The sequence below is a fragment of the Octopus bimaculoides genome, chromosome 2, assembly GCF_001194135.2.
Source record: "Octopus bimaculoides isolate UCB-OBI-ISO-001 chromosome 2, ASM119413v2, whole genome shotgun sequence".
Classification (NCBI taxonomy): domain Eukaryota; kingdom Metazoa; phylum Mollusca; class Cephalopoda; order Octopoda; family Octopodidae; genus Octopus; species Octopus bimaculoides.
The window spans coordinates 124372873-124388657 of NC_068982.1; the positions used below are offsets into that span (position 1 = coordinate 124372873).

The window sequence follows — 15785 nt, forward strand, 5'->3', positions numbered from 1 at the left end:
ATGAATTTATAAATATTATGTGAATGATAGTATTTTGAAAACAAAAAGGTTTAATATTTAATTTCATATATGCTTATATATGTGTGTGTGTGTGTGTGTGTGTGTGTGTGTGTGTGTGTGATAAAAACTTGCAGTTTGATTCTGATTAAAATATCAGAAACTTCAGAGCAAAACCCCACACTACATTTCACCTGCATTTAGCTTCTCATTCCCACTGTTTGTTGTTTAAGTTTTCCTCTACCAGCATGACCAGAGTGTGAAATGCATTGCATTTTATTATATGTAAGATACTAAATTATCTTCTTTCTTTTCAGATAAATAAGTCACAAGCTGTTGAATTTGTAAGTAATTTCCTTTCTCATTTAAGCTCAATGATTTAATTGCTTAAATATGCTAATTTTCTATGCATACTTATGTACAATATTATACATCTATTTTGTAATACTCTCCTGATCTCTCTCATGGTCTAGTGGTTAGCATGTTGGACTCATGAGTATAAGATCATGGTTTCAATTCCTGAACTGAGCAGCATGTTATGTACTGCAGCAAGGCACTTCATTTTATATTGCTCCAGTTCACTCAGCTGCAAATGAGTACTAGCTTTGCACTGGTATGTCTTTCTCACTTCAGTTATCTCATGCTCAGTGATCTGCTCAGTCGAGTGGGAAGATCACATGACCGGCCAGACTATCAGGTTTTGTTACACATCACTGGTCATTACGCACTTCACGTTGTTTTAGCCTTCAAATGACACCATCCCACTGGCAAGACAAGCAGGCCAACTTTCTTCTCTGATCGAAAGTGGTGGGGGGTGGGGGTGGTTGGAGCTATGTGAAATGAAGTGTTTTGCTCAAGAACACAATGTGCTGTCTGGTCTGGGAACCAAATCCATGATCTAATGATTGCAAGTGCAACAGCCTAACCACAAGGCCACGTGCCTCCACCACAACTACATCGGCAACAGAAACAATTTTACACTTGCCTGTAAGTGGCTACATGTAAGCTTGTTACTCTCATAGTCAGATCTTTGTGATACAAACATATCTGATACTGTCTCTGATTATTTGATATGAAACATTACATGTTAAAGTGTTCAAATGTAAATTAAAAGTGTCTCTCATAATCTTGATAATACTAAAACTCCAGGGATGTTTCTGTGTAATTGAAATATCCCTAAAATAGTATATTTTATCTTAATTTTTTTTTACATGCTTATTTTCATACCTACCTTCAGCAGTGCAGTACAAATTTTTGTGACATTTGGACCTCTATTTAAACAATTAAACACAATTTTTGTTAGTTATTTCTTGATGAAAAAAAAATATATGGCTTCCATGACATCAACACACATACACACATACAGAATACATACACATATAATCAATGTCCTGGCATGTCAATCAACACAAACACATGTTCGCTATCTGTGACACACACACATACACATTGTCTTCATGCTTTCTAAGAAAAAAAAAACCATTGACAATATTTTAATCATTTAGAAATATTTTTAACTGAATGTGATTTCATCATCCGGAGTCTGTTAATTTCTGTAAAATTTTTTTATTTATTTATTTACTTTTGTTTTAAAGTGAAAGAGAGGAGAAAGTGAAAGATGTATGTATGTGAAATAGATATGTGTGTGTGAAAGAGAGAGAGAGAGAGAAAGAGAGACAAAGTGAGTGAAGGGATGTGTTGTCATATATACGTACATACATCAATACATATGCGTACATCTTTTTTGTATGTACATGTGCATGTGTGCATGTGAGAGAGTGAGTGAGTGAGCGTGTGTGTTCTCATGTATGTGTAAGTGGCTCTCTCTCTCTCTCTCTCTCTCTCTCTCACACATACACGTACACGTCCATTTCATATACATATTCATGCATCTTTCCCTTTCTCCTATCTTTCACCTCAAAACAAAAGTAACAGGTGATTTTCAGGATAAAAATTGTTAAAATAAAACTTCTACTCATGTAAATTGATTACTATTGTTTGGATAGTTCCAAATAAGTAAGTCCAGAAGTAAGGTTAAATATATACACATGTATAAGTACCGTGAATTCCCATTCAACAAAATGGCAAACAATTTCATGAATACTTTACCAGGCAAGGCTGGGTAGTAAGTCTAGTATTCTCTTAAAAGAAGTGTCTTTTGTTAAAATATTTTTTGCAGTTTTTAGTCACGGGGTAAAGCATTGGTCATGACCAGTGCTAGATTAGCCATTAAGCAAAATAAGCATGTACTTTGGGCATTAAGGAAATGGGGAATCACAGATATGGTAAATGGTTTACAGTGGAAAAGAAATCACTTTAAATTTTCAAAATAGTTTATATGATTGAAAATATAATTTTGAAGTATTTATGGTGTCATAGTGAGGATCTGATTAAAGACTTTGTAATTAATAAAAGCAGGGAAATACTTTACAGATATAAATAAAGTGGTCGTATACATCAATGAATATTATTTTCCACCTTACTGTTAGTTGTGTTTCATTTTGAAGAATAAAAATTTATTTCATGGCTCATTATTGTTTATATTTGGAATTACATATATATGGGGGCTCCCAAATCTTTTATGTGCTTAGGGCCTTTATGGGTTTTAATCCAGCCCTGATCATGTCCTTTTTGCAAGGCCTTTGTGCCAAATGGGAAGGAGAGAGGAAAACATTCTCAAACTGGAAACATGACCCAAATGCCTGCAGCTTATATATATAAATATCTATATATGTATGTATATATATGGCTACATTTATATTTTTTTTCTCCTTGTTTCTCTCCTTATTTCTTTCTGTGTTCCTTTCTGTTGAAGAACGTAGGCTCGAAACGTCAAAGACTTTCTCTATTCCCGAGCATTAAACTAATACATCTATTTGTTGTTTACACCACCTGTCTTTGTCTGTTGTTTTTTTCGTAAATTCTCCCACATATATATATATGTAAAGTGTGTATGTGTGTGTGTGTGTATACATTTGGTTTGTTGGTGTTATATGATAACTTTTAATGAATTGGTTCTATTTTAGGAGCAATTTAGCAATATTGGAAAATCATTGATGAAAACCTTTGTTATGATGATTGGAGAACTGGAATTTGATGATATTTTTTTCAGTCCTGATGATTCCTTACAATTTACTATAACAACATACCTCATGTTTTTAGTATTCTTGATTCTTGGATCGATTATTATTATGAACTTACTGGTGAGTTTCTTTACACTATACATACATTCACCATCATCATCACCATCATTATTATCATCACCATCATTATCATCATCACCATTGTTGTCATCATCATCATCATCACAACCACCACTGCCGCCGCAGGAGAGTGCTTGAACTTAAGGTGAATGAACCGCGAAAGTGAGGTCGACCAAAGAAAACGTGGAGGGGACGGACAAGTAGAGGAGGAGATTGGGAGGATTAGCTTGAGGAGAGGGGATGCCCAAAACTATGTGAGATGGTGAGATGGTGTGAGAGCAGTTGCTGTAAGAGTGAAGGTAATTCCGGCCAACCCCGTTAACGGGGACAAACCCAGATTTAAAATATTGGATATCGATCGATTGATGGTATGCTTGTTTCAATGTCTGTTAACCAAATCCACTCACTAGGCTTTGGTTGGCCCAAGGCTGACTTCACTTGTGCTGGTGCCATGTAAAAAGCACTCAGCCCACTTTGCAGGGTGGTTGATGTTAGGAAGGGCATCCAGCTATAAAAAAACCATGCCGAAACAGACACAGAAGTATATTGCAGGCTTCTGCCTGGCCAGTTCCTGTCAAACCATCTCATCTATGCCACCATGGAAGGAGGCCATTAAATGATGATGATGATGAAAACTATAACTGAAAGCACTTACTCCAAGATGCTGTGTAATGGGACAGAAATTAAGATCATGTGGGTAAGAAGCAAACCACACAGGTATGCCTTTACCTGTGAAAATATAGATTACTTGTCTTTGGTTTATTATTCTGAAGAAATGGGCTCTGTTACTAGTGAGATCACCGTAGCTTTTGATCAGTTTTAATTTCTGTTGGTAAGGAGACATGAACAGTGGGGAATCATTGAGAGTCACATTCCTGGGAAGGAATGACTGAGGGAAGATTTTTTTGGTTTAGGGTCTGAGAAATGGAAGACAGTAGGGATAATGGGAAGAGGTGGGACTGATCATTTGTTGACTGAGTCATTGAGTGATATACAGTTTGTTAGTTTAAATCAGTGGAGACCTAGCAGCTGTAGAAGCAGGCATAATAGTGGCATGAAAGTGTGGGCCCCCAAACCTATACAAGCTTATAGAGTAGATCCAAAAGTGCTGGCACCATAAAAGTGTTGTCTGGTGGTGGGCTGCCTCCTCATCTCCAGCCATGCTACTAAGGTTTGGCTGAATGGTTAACAATTTTACTTCACAATCAAGAAGTCCCTGATTTGAGTCCACTGTATGGTATCTTGAGCAACTTACTTTATCATAACCTCAGGTTAACCCAAACCTTATGAGTGAAATTAGGTAGACAGAAACTATGTGTAATCCTGTTAGATGGATTATATTGTAATTCAAAATTCCAACTACATTGCATGTGTCATGCTGATTCAGTTTGAGAATTATGTTTAAGGTACATGTGTCTGGAATATTCAACCACATGAGTCAGTTGGTTAGTCGATTGAATGGTTTAAAATTTGGCCCAGTACTAGCAGTTTTTGCAGGGGAGGGGCAAGTCAATTACATTGACACCAACACTTGGCTGGTGTTTATTGTATTGACCCTGAATGGATAAAACAATATCAACCTAGGCAGAGTTTGAACTCAGAACATAAAGACAGATAAAATGCCTCTAAATATTTTGTCCAGTGTGCAAATTTAACAGAAACCCAGATTCTGGTTTCCTTCCTGTACAATACATCATTACTATTATAAATAATATCCATAGTAAAATGTCCAATTTCTTGTTACTTGGGGGTCTTTGGGTGAGACTTTGAAACAGATTGTCTAAAACAAAGCAACAATAATGTAAATAATATTAATAATTGGGGAAGCATCATAGCCATGTGTTGAGAGGAATTTTTGGGGTTTGGATAATTCACCTTTGGAAACATGGGTGTTTTGTTAAACATCCTCAAACAACCCTTATTCAGAGACCTTTTGAGAAGGATGGGCTACTCAACCTGAAGAAAATTCTACTGGTTAACGACCTGCAAGGTCATGCACTGTTTATCTTGATATGAGATAACCATGTCACACACATACAGTTGTGATGCATGTGCCTGGTGTACCCTTATCTAACGGTTAGTCATGATGGGTATACTGGGCTTTGTATAATTGTACCCCAGTTTCACTTTGATGGCATGCACTGCTCTCTCAATAATAATAATAATTATTATGCCCTGATGCAGTACCAGGCAATGGCTCTCATGGCTTTTGATCTTAAATGATTAGAAGTATTATCATGTACATGTTTTGTCTTGTATAAAAGATGGGCTACAGCAAATATTCTTCTCAATACCACAGATTTGCTTGTCAGTTGTTTGACCGTAGCCAGTTGATCATGTCCCTTAGTGGCCGACAATATGTGCATCTCTGATCACGAGTAGGAGTAGTGGAGGTGCTTCACAGCCATGTGTTGAGAAGAATTCTTTGGGATTTGAATAATTCACCTCTAGAAACATAGTTGTTTTGTTCATCGTCCTTAAACAAACCTTATTCAGGGACCTTCTGAGTGGGATGGGCTGACCCTATCTTGTAAAGTCATGTGCTGTTTATCTTGATATGAGATCACCATAGCATGCACATATGGTTGTGATGCATGTACCTGGTGTACCCTTATCAGATGGGTAGACATGATGGGTATATTGGGCTTTGTATATTTGTACCCCAGTGTCACTTTGATGGCATGCACTGCTCACTTGCTCAATAATAATAATAATAATAATAATAATAATAATAATAATAATAATAATAATAATAATAATGTTCTCTCCTACAGGTTGGTTTGGCTGTAGATGATATTAAAGAAGTACAAAATAAAGCAACTCTGAAACGTAGAGCCATGCAGGTATGTATACTCGTAAATGCATTATTTCAGAAAATTGATATTTAGAAATATAAGAAAATTCTAGGCCTGAATACTGACATTAAGGATAATATTCTTACTGTAATAATATTAACATTAATTCATGTATAAATAACTCAAAATTTTTTGACAGCTATTTTTATCTGTGAGATAATATTTCTTTGATCCCTGTTTTGTTTTGCTCTTTTACATCGATTTCCTCATACAAGCAAATTTAACTCTGTTGATACCAGTCAGTCTGAAACTGCACCTGGTTCTATGACACAAACATCCCATATTAAAATGATCTAAATTAAAACCTTCCATCAAAATTTCATGCTGATTTATGCCTCAAATACCAGCTAAATAATGACAAAGCTATTTTATAATTTTCCTTATAATTTTCAAAATTAATTGAAACAAAACTATGTTGTTCAACAGATGAAAGTGGACAGTACCTACAGACTATTAAGGCTTTCTCAAACTGAAAACAATTGTTTCTTAAAGTAGTAGTAGTAGTAGTAGTAGTAGCAGCAGTAGGTTACTGTAGTTTTTAATGGGGTAATATTTTATTCAAGATTATGTTATTCAATATTTTTCTTAGTATGTACTGGAGATGCACAGAGTGGAATTGGTTTTAACCTAAAATAATCTTCAAAGAAGGACTAAATACTTTCACACAATTGTGATAGATTTACGATAATTGTCACAGTGCTTAGCTCTTTTTTTTCTTTTTTTACCTTGTTTGTTTCTTATATTTGATAGTAATGTTTATTTCTTCATGCTAACTGCTGCTGCTACTACTACTACTACTACTACTACTACTACTACTACTACTCTAAGAAACAATTGTTTTCAGTATGAGAAGGCCTGTGGGTATTGTCCACCTTCAACAGGCTAAGAGATGTACAAAAGTGGTTTATTATTTTCAATGAATCAGTCATTGATATTTCTTTTCTTTTTTGATTAAAAAAAGCAAATAAATTTTCAGTAAATTTTGTGTTAGGTTAAAGAGATGCATCTGATGACATAAAAGACACATGAACATATTAGGTGCACCTTAATTTCAGTAACACGTTTGAGAAAAAAGTTTTCAGTGCTTTAAAGCATGTAATATAGGCTTGTCTTCACATATAGAACCTGGGATGACATTTTTAGATAATCTTTAGGTAGAAAAGAGGGTCTTATATGCCATCAGATACAATATTTATTGTATAGAATTTTTATGTAAAATTGCTACAATAATTTCAGTGTTTATTATTATTGGCATTTAGAAATTAAAAGTCTGTTCTCCTTACACATTTACAGGTGGATTTGGTACTAGACCTTGAGAAAATAATGCCTTTCTCTTTCCATAAGAGAAAAATTATCAAATGTCAAACATTGTATCCTAATGCTGTACAAAGTAACCAAATTGCTCGCCTGTTTCGTATAACCGCATCTTATTCTGAAGATATCAACCAAGTTTTAAATCCTGAGCAGGTGAGTACTACAGAAATACTATTGGATATGTTTTTATATCCTAGGGATAAACAACAATGATGATGATGGTCATCATTTAACCCTTTGCTTCTCCAAAGCATTTTCATGAGTTTGTCCTAAATGTTCATGTTTGTTTTTGGTCTATTAGTTACTCCTTGTTTCATATGTTTTGAGTAACATAATGCTTTCCTGTCATAAATTCCGAGTTACTCTAATGGCTGAAAAAAATTTGGAATGTGTATCATACATGATGCTTGGATACCAGGGAAATGTGTCCTGTGTATCACATATGATACAAGGGACAGCCAAAGAATTAATGTCTGCTTTCCATGCTGGCATGGGTCTGACAGTTTGTTAGAATCTGAGTCAATCCATGCTTAAAGTTACTACCCTTTTTGAAGGATTGGAGGACCACTCTCTCTCAAACATTACAATTTTAGGTTGGTTTCTTTGAAGGATTAGAGAACCACTCTCTCTCAAACATTACAGTTTTAGCATAGTTTCTATAGCTGGCTGCCTATTACATTGTACCACATACATTTTATTAAGGTGTAGTGACACCTAATGCCAGTCGCCATTTTGGTAAGTTCGTCCACGCATGCGCAGGGACATGTCTTCTGGAAGGCATGCAGGAAGTCCCTCACGTGCATGCGTGGTCATCCTATATCAAAGCGTTCCCACCTTTTCTCGACCTCTTAGCGCTGCAGCTTCGAAGACACCAAGTCACTAAGAGCCGCTCCGTCAACTCTACCTTTGAGTCTACACTAACTACCACGGAGCTTGAAGAATGACCTAACCATCCAGCAACGACACTGACACCGTCTTCACACCAACCATAAAGGGTGACCTGGCAATTTCTGTTACCTGAGATGTAGGCTGAGCACCTCATAATAAATATTTGTTATGCTGTTATTCAATTTATTCAGCGTTTTCATTTTTATTGAAGAAAATTGATTGTACGGGATAGGGTTACCCAAGGATGGCGGCCCTATCACCTACAAAGGCTTCAACGCTAGAGAGGGTGTCATGTCTTCAGCAAGACTAAACAGTCCTTTTGCCCTTGCATTGTCTCACTTGTTTGCCAATCACTTTACAGAGTACTCAGTACATTCTATTGTGATGCCAACACAAGCAAAGTTGTCTTGTATCCTGTAAGATCAAGGAGTCCTCACTATTCTGAGTTGTGTTCATTCACTCAAGGTGAGAAGAAGAGCAACTGAAGACAGAGTAGGAATCAGGATGGCTGTGGAGGTGAGGTGGTGGTGGTGGTGGTGGTGGAGGTGGGGTGGTGTTGGTGGTGGTTGGGTGAAAGTTGCAACTGTGTATTAAAATTCCACTTTGCAATAATTAAGATGAGAAAAGAGGATAATTTGTTATTGCGTTTGTGAATGAATGGTGCTAACAATACTATCGATTGATTAATTAAAAAATTTACGCTTTAATTGTGAAATTAAATTTCATGGCTATTCCTGTAATGATTTTAAACATCAATTAAAAAATAGAATTGCTATTTTCTGCAAGTCACATTGCTTCAAAAAACTTGACATATTGCCATAAAATATAATTTCAGAAATGACATTTCTCAACAAAAGGTAGACTGGTATATAAAACTGCTTTCTGCAGTGTTGTGGTTTTATGTAGTTATGTCATCATCATCATTGTTTAACGTCCACTTTCCATGCTAGCATGGGCTGGACGATTTGACTGAGGACTGGTGAACCAGGTGGCTGCACCAGGCTCCAATCTGATCTGGCAGAGTTTCTACAGCTGGATGCCCTTCCTAATGCCAACCACTCCAAGAGTGTAGTGGGTGCTTTTACATGCCACCAGCACGAAGGCCAGTCAGGTGGTACTGGCAACAGCCATGCTCAAAATGGTGTATTTTACGTGCCACCTGCCCAGGAACCAGTCCAGTGGCACTGGCAACGATCTCGCTCAAACGTCTTTTCACGTGCCACCGGTACAAGTGCCAGGAAGGCAACGCTGGTAACGATCACACTCAAATGGTGCTATTTACATGCCACTGGCACGGAAGCCAGACAGCTGCTCTGGCAACGACCATGCTTGAACGGTGCTCTTAGCGCTCCACTGGTACAGGTGCCATCGAGATTTCGCTTTCGCTTGCCCCAACAGGTCTTCGCAAGCCAAGTTTAGTGTCCAATGAAAGAGACATTGGCATGGGTGCCAGTCATCAAAAGCTTTCTAATGTATTTTATAGTTCTCAGATACAGCAGTTTGATTACCTAAAATAGCTATAGAATTTGAACCCGTTTCCTCTGACTTTGTGCATTTAAATCATAATAAAGTGTTATTAGAATATTAAAAGGAATTGTTTATTAGAGTATTAAATGGAATGTAAAAATGAGTGAATTCAATATTAATCAGGTGAATATATTGGTTCATTTGTTTAAATATGTAGACTCTTCTTTGTTTGAGTATGTGGACTTGTGCTGGATATTAATAGTGCATATTTGTACCTTACTGAATAAGTATAAATTAAGGTGTGTATATTGTTTTCAAGAACTGATTGAATTGTAAGCAAATAAAACCTAAGTTCACTGCCTTCTTTTTCAAACTGTCGGTATACTTTACACAGTTAAGAGTAATGAAACTTTGGGCTGATGTGTCTGATTTCTGCAGTAAAAGGGTTACATAACTATTTGATGCTTGTTGTTTTACTTTAGGATTAATTTCATTTTGTAGTAATTAGAATGAGAAAAGAAGATTGTTTATTGTTCCAGTTTGCTGATTAATTAATGAAAAAAATTAACAGATTAATGTTTTATATGTATTTATGTGTATATATTTACAGGATGAGTTACGACGTATCCAAACAAATCAAACCAACTTAAAGCATAAGGTTAACAGGTTAAATGATAATGTGGAAGAGATGAAAGTCCAAATGACAAGAGTGGAGAGTATGTTAAAAGCCGTAATCAAAAACCAGAAAATAGAATGGGAAGAAGAAGATTACCAGGAAGACTAATACTTCAGGAATGTTTACAAGTAGTGCTACACTTATTTCTTTGTAAAAGATCTGTCGAAATCAGAGGAATCTACTGTTTATATTTTGGCCCCTATTAAAAACTTATACCCCCCTTTTTTTTTTCATCCATATTTTTGCAAAATATTTTACTGACAAAGTTTTGATATTATTGCCCACATGGTTTTACATTGGTTACAACATGGAGCAAATAGTTAGCATTATTTTTTGGATTAGATATATTCTTCCATGAAAACAATCTTATACATCATCATCATTGTCGTCACCATTATCATCACTGTCATCAATATCATTCTCATTGCCACTATCATCATCACTTTATATATCTGCTTTCCATGCTGGCATGGGTTGGACAGATTGATAGGATCTGGTTGATGGGTCAGTGGGCCACATCTTTCTCCATTTTAGTTTCAGCATGGTTTCTACAGCTGGATGCCCCAATATCAACCGCTTTATAGAATGTACTGGTGCTAATTTTTTCATGGCACCCGCATCATAGGAATTACTTTATCCTCAGCAAAACTAAAGAGTTGTCTTAGTGCAGCATTGTCTCTGCTTGACTTTACAGAAGGTACCAGGTGTCTTTTTCATGTGGCACTGGCACTTGTGAGCTCACCTCACCAGACTAAAGAACCACTACGTTTGAAAGGAGGAATAGGAGTGAGAGAGAGAGGGATAGGAGTGAGAGAGAGAGGGATAGGAGTGAGAGAGAGAGGGATAGGAGCGATGGTTTTAGTGAGAGAGGATTAAGAGTTGAGAGAAGCATGATGGAAACAATGGATTTGTGAAAGGGCTGTAATGGAGAGAGTAACAAAGGAGACAGCATCAGAAAAGGGTGACGTGAAGGATTAGTGGAAAAGGGAGTGAGGGAGGGACACACATAGAGTGGTGAGGATGATGGGGTCTGTTGAGTTGGTGGTGGGGTATACAGTGCTATCCCACATTATAAAGGTAAATATGGGTGGGGTAGATGGAGGCTGTGGAAAAGGAAAGGGACATAAAAATAAGGATGATGAAGAAATAGAGAAACTGTGGAGGGAGTGTCAACAAATGAAAGAGGAATAGAAATGTCGTTGAGGTGAGCCAGAGAGAGAGGGAGATGTGTTGGCGTTGAGGTAATGGGGAAGCTTTGGGCAAAGGGTCTGTGAGAGAAAGAAAAGTAGGGGTGGAGGAGTAGTGAGAGTAGAAGGAGAGCAGAGAATAGATGCAGTGAGAGCATCCCAGCTGCCATCGTTACTTGCTTTAGAGTTCTCACTGCCATGCTTGCACAAAAGTGCAGGTTTTCTCCAGCACTGCCTATTGCCATTTTTTACAATTCCTGGTCAATCTTTGAGATTATCCATCTGTACCACGTGCTTATACCAACTCTGTCTTCTCTTTTGCATCCTTCATCAAATTCCTCTTAGACATAACTTTTCTCTCAGGTTCTTTCTACTCATCATTCATGCACACTAACATTACACATCCAGAGAAGCTTGCTTGCTTCCTTTCTTTCTATAGTCTTGTCAAATTCTCTGCATTCAAAGAGGCCCTTGTCTCACTACCATATAGCATCATATTTTCCACATAAGTATCATACAATCTGCTCTTCACTTTAAGTGGGAGGCTCTTTGTTGCTAAGCAGGGGTAGTTAGTTGCTAATTTTCTTTATAAACTAACATGAAATCAGTTTTTATTGCTCTACTGTTAGATTTAATCTAAAGAATCTCAAGTCTTTTTGTTATATTCCTAACAATATTATATTTCCTACGTTAAATGGCTAATGTTTTGTTCAGTAGCCAAGAGAAATCATTGTTATAAATATGAATAATAACCTATAATAAAGAAACAAAACCATTAGGTTCTTTTATATTTCATAGCTTTAACTATAATGTTAATATCTTCTGAGCAGCTGAGCTCAACAGCAGTTTGTAACTGTTGTTTCCTGTCTATGAGGAATAATATCAAGTATTTTGTATTGTCTTGAATTAATGTTTTTTTTTTCTTTGATATCTGATAATATTATGCATTTTTCAAGGGGTGCATTCCCTGCTTATTGAAACCTTTGTATTTTTATCAGATCAAAATTTTTTCTGCAATTAATATTGTATATCATTTTTGCTCAAAACCCTCCATAGCAAGATTACACTTCATGAACATTTTAGTTTTAACTGCTGATCATTTAGATAGTATCTCGTTTACTCATGTGGTTCAACCTGACATTGTTTTTTTTTTATCATATCACTGTATCACCACGGCTCCCTATTTTATTTGCTATTTGATAATCATCATCTGTTCTGGGATAACAATGGTATATACTAATATATGTTAAAGGCTCTGTATGTGTGTGTATTTATATATATCTTCATAGTTGATTAATGTCCACTTTCCTATGCTTGCATGGGTCAAACCGAATTCTTTACATGCTTTCAACTAAGGTAATATTTTCCCTTGGTCAGACATGTTTTCACAGAAGATTGGAAGTGAATGATACTGCTGATGCTCAATTACAGCAATAACATGGTGTCAAGACAAGGAAACACACACACACACACACACACACACACTCTCTCTCTCTCTCTCTCTCTCTCTCTCTCTCTCTCTCCCTCTCTCTCTCTCTTACATGTATTAGTGGATTCTTTCAATTTCTGTCTAGCAAATCAATTGGTTGCCCTGGGGTTATGATTGAAGACATTTGCCATGCAGAAGCAATTGTCTTCTGTTATAGCCCTGAAGAAGGACTGAACTCAAAAACCACGAGATTGGGAAACAAACTTCTTAACCACACAGCCATATCTGCTTCCACTTTGGAATCCTGACAAACAGCATCTCAGTAGCAATTACAGTTTATAAAAGAATAAAACTGATAGTTAATGTCCACCCCACCCGCCTTTCCTCACTCTTTCTTTCATTACAACAGCATCTAGCCACACCTTCACAATTCAGATACCTAAGCAGCACCATTTCCAATGGCTGCACACTGAAAAAGGAGATTCGAAATTGCTACAAGATAGGCCTCTGTATCTCTTTGAAAATTCAGATTCTTTCTAAACAATCATCTCAGCCTTTATAAACAGGGTTCTCAGTCTGAGCTAGGTGTAAGACATGGACAATATACAGCCAGTATGTTAAGACCTTGGAAGCTTTTGTTTTCTGAAGATCCTTTCACCTGACAAGATAGAATTACGTGCAGAAGTCCCTCATTAAATAATCACAAGAAATAGTAAATTTGCATTGTACAGACATCGACTGAAATGGCTCAGACATGTTGTGTGCATGTGTGACCCACATTCTCTTCGTGAGATCTTCACATCCACTTACATCCTGGTGTCAACACTTGACTGAGAACCACTTTGAAGAGAAGTATTATTAACTCTTTAAGAATGGAAGGTATCAATCACTATCTGTCATAGAGTTTGATGGTGTCACTGTAGAAGTTATGACAGAGAAACGCATTCATCACTAAAGTGAGAAGAACTTGTATGCAAAGTGACACCTGGCTTCCTCTAGTCAAATATTTACATGTTCTTACTGTGACCAATGCTGCAGATTATGGATTGGAATGTCTTCAGAAGATTCAGTAGTGAAGATGACCATCATCAGATTTGATTGACATCCATAAGCAAGCAAAGCATGCACACACACACACACACACACACACACACGTGTGTGATCTGTCTGTCTGTCTGTCTGTCTGTCTGTCTGTCTGCCTGCCTTTCTGTCTGTCTGTGTCTGTCTCTCTCTCTCTGCACACACACTCATTATTTTCCTTCTTCAATTTGAAAATTTTCTGCATTCACTGCCAATACATTATCCAACATTTTACTCCCTTCAAATACAGAGAAAAGCTTCCTGATGTCTGTGGCTCTTCTCTAAACTAATTCCATCCACTTCAAAATCCTCTGTCCACCATTCTATCATTGAATGTCACCATCTCCATTATTTACACCATATGCAACACAGTACATATTTACAATTTACATTCACCAATCTCTAACCAGCAAATTATGTACAATGTCGTATGTGCCTGTCAGTTTGAGAGTCATTTCAGTTCACTTAATGTATGTCTATTGCTTCTAATGATTATGAAGAACTGAAGTTCCTTCTTTCTTTTTCTCCGGAAGAAATACAGTTGAGCTCTGCAGATTGTTTTCCTGCTGGACGTTTCAAAAAAAATTTGATGTAACTGAATAACAGACTAACAGTAACCATAAATTCTACAACTGGATAGATTTGAATCTAATGCTATAAATTCCAAGACTGTTGAAGATCCATTCATTTCAAGTTTGGTTCTCCATATGACTAAAATTTGAATAGCACTAAACTGGTAATGGCAGCATTTTGAAGTTAATTAACCATATTTTAATTAAGTTGTCATAAATGGTTATATACTTCAGCACAGAATATTTCCATCCAAATTTACTTTTGTGCCTTTCTGAAACCTATCATTGCTTTTCTCTCATTTCCTCTCATGACTACTTTTTTCTATATATGTATGTAGATTTTACTATAATATATATTTCATTCTCAGGAACAACTAAGGAAATACACAATAAATCTCTCACAAAGCCTTGTACTGATGGGAAGTACTGACCCATACAGGCTTCAAAGGTCATTTCTTTTCCAAACTAAGTTGATGGATGGATTTGGCAGCACTTCAAGTGACTATGCAGCCCTTTTCCAAGAATAGCATGCCCACTTGTTATTCAGGAGGGTCTTAGGTCTAAACAAAGCTTTCCCAATCTTGGAACTGGCCAGGAACATTGTGCTTGGTGTCCTCTCTTTATGAGACAGTAACATTCAGGAAATTTACAACTTAAAGCACATGAGTTGACATTCACAATGTATATCTATGTTTCTGTGTATACATGCATATGCATGTGTATGTAAACATGTATATATATATATATATATATATATATATATATATATATATATATATATATCTGTATGTCTGTTTGTGTATGTATGTATGTATGTATCCATATGTATGTATGTATGCATGTGTGTGTATGCACATATATCTGCTTGTGTGTGTACATATATTTGTGTGTGTGTGTGTATATACCGATGGCCAGATAACTGAAGAGATGGTGGCATGGGTTTCTGTCCCGACATCCGAAACTCGGAGTTTTATCATGGCTACCGAATAATTGTCACATATTATTTACAGATAAATTCCTCTATTTGCCTAATATCGAGGTCTCTTTCTTTCTTTTGTTGTCTTACCTTTTCTATCAATACATATACACACACATATGTATATATATATATATATAT

General features: G+C 36.4%; 1 protein-coding gene across 1 annotated transcript in view; it reads left to right on the top strand.

Annotated features, from left to right (window-relative positions):
• The window catches only part of LOC106871015 (transient receptor potential cation channel subfamily A member 1 homolog), a 43756-nt gene extending 28000 nt beyond the window's left edge, over positions 1-15756 (top strand). Inside the window, exons 16-20 of the mRNA XM_014917275.2 lie at positions 315-341; positions 3024-3200; positions 5975-6043; positions 7349-7522; positions 10335-15756. Of these exons, the coding sequence (XP_014772761.1) occupies positions 315-341; positions 3024-3200; positions 5975-6043; positions 7349-7522; positions 10335-10508 (621 nt within the window). The 3' untranslated portion in view covers positions 10509-15756. The remainder of the gene's footprint in view (positions 1-314; positions 342-3023; positions 3201-5974; positions 6044-7348; positions 7523-10334) is intronic.
• Positions 15757-15785: the final 29 nt, after the last annotated feature.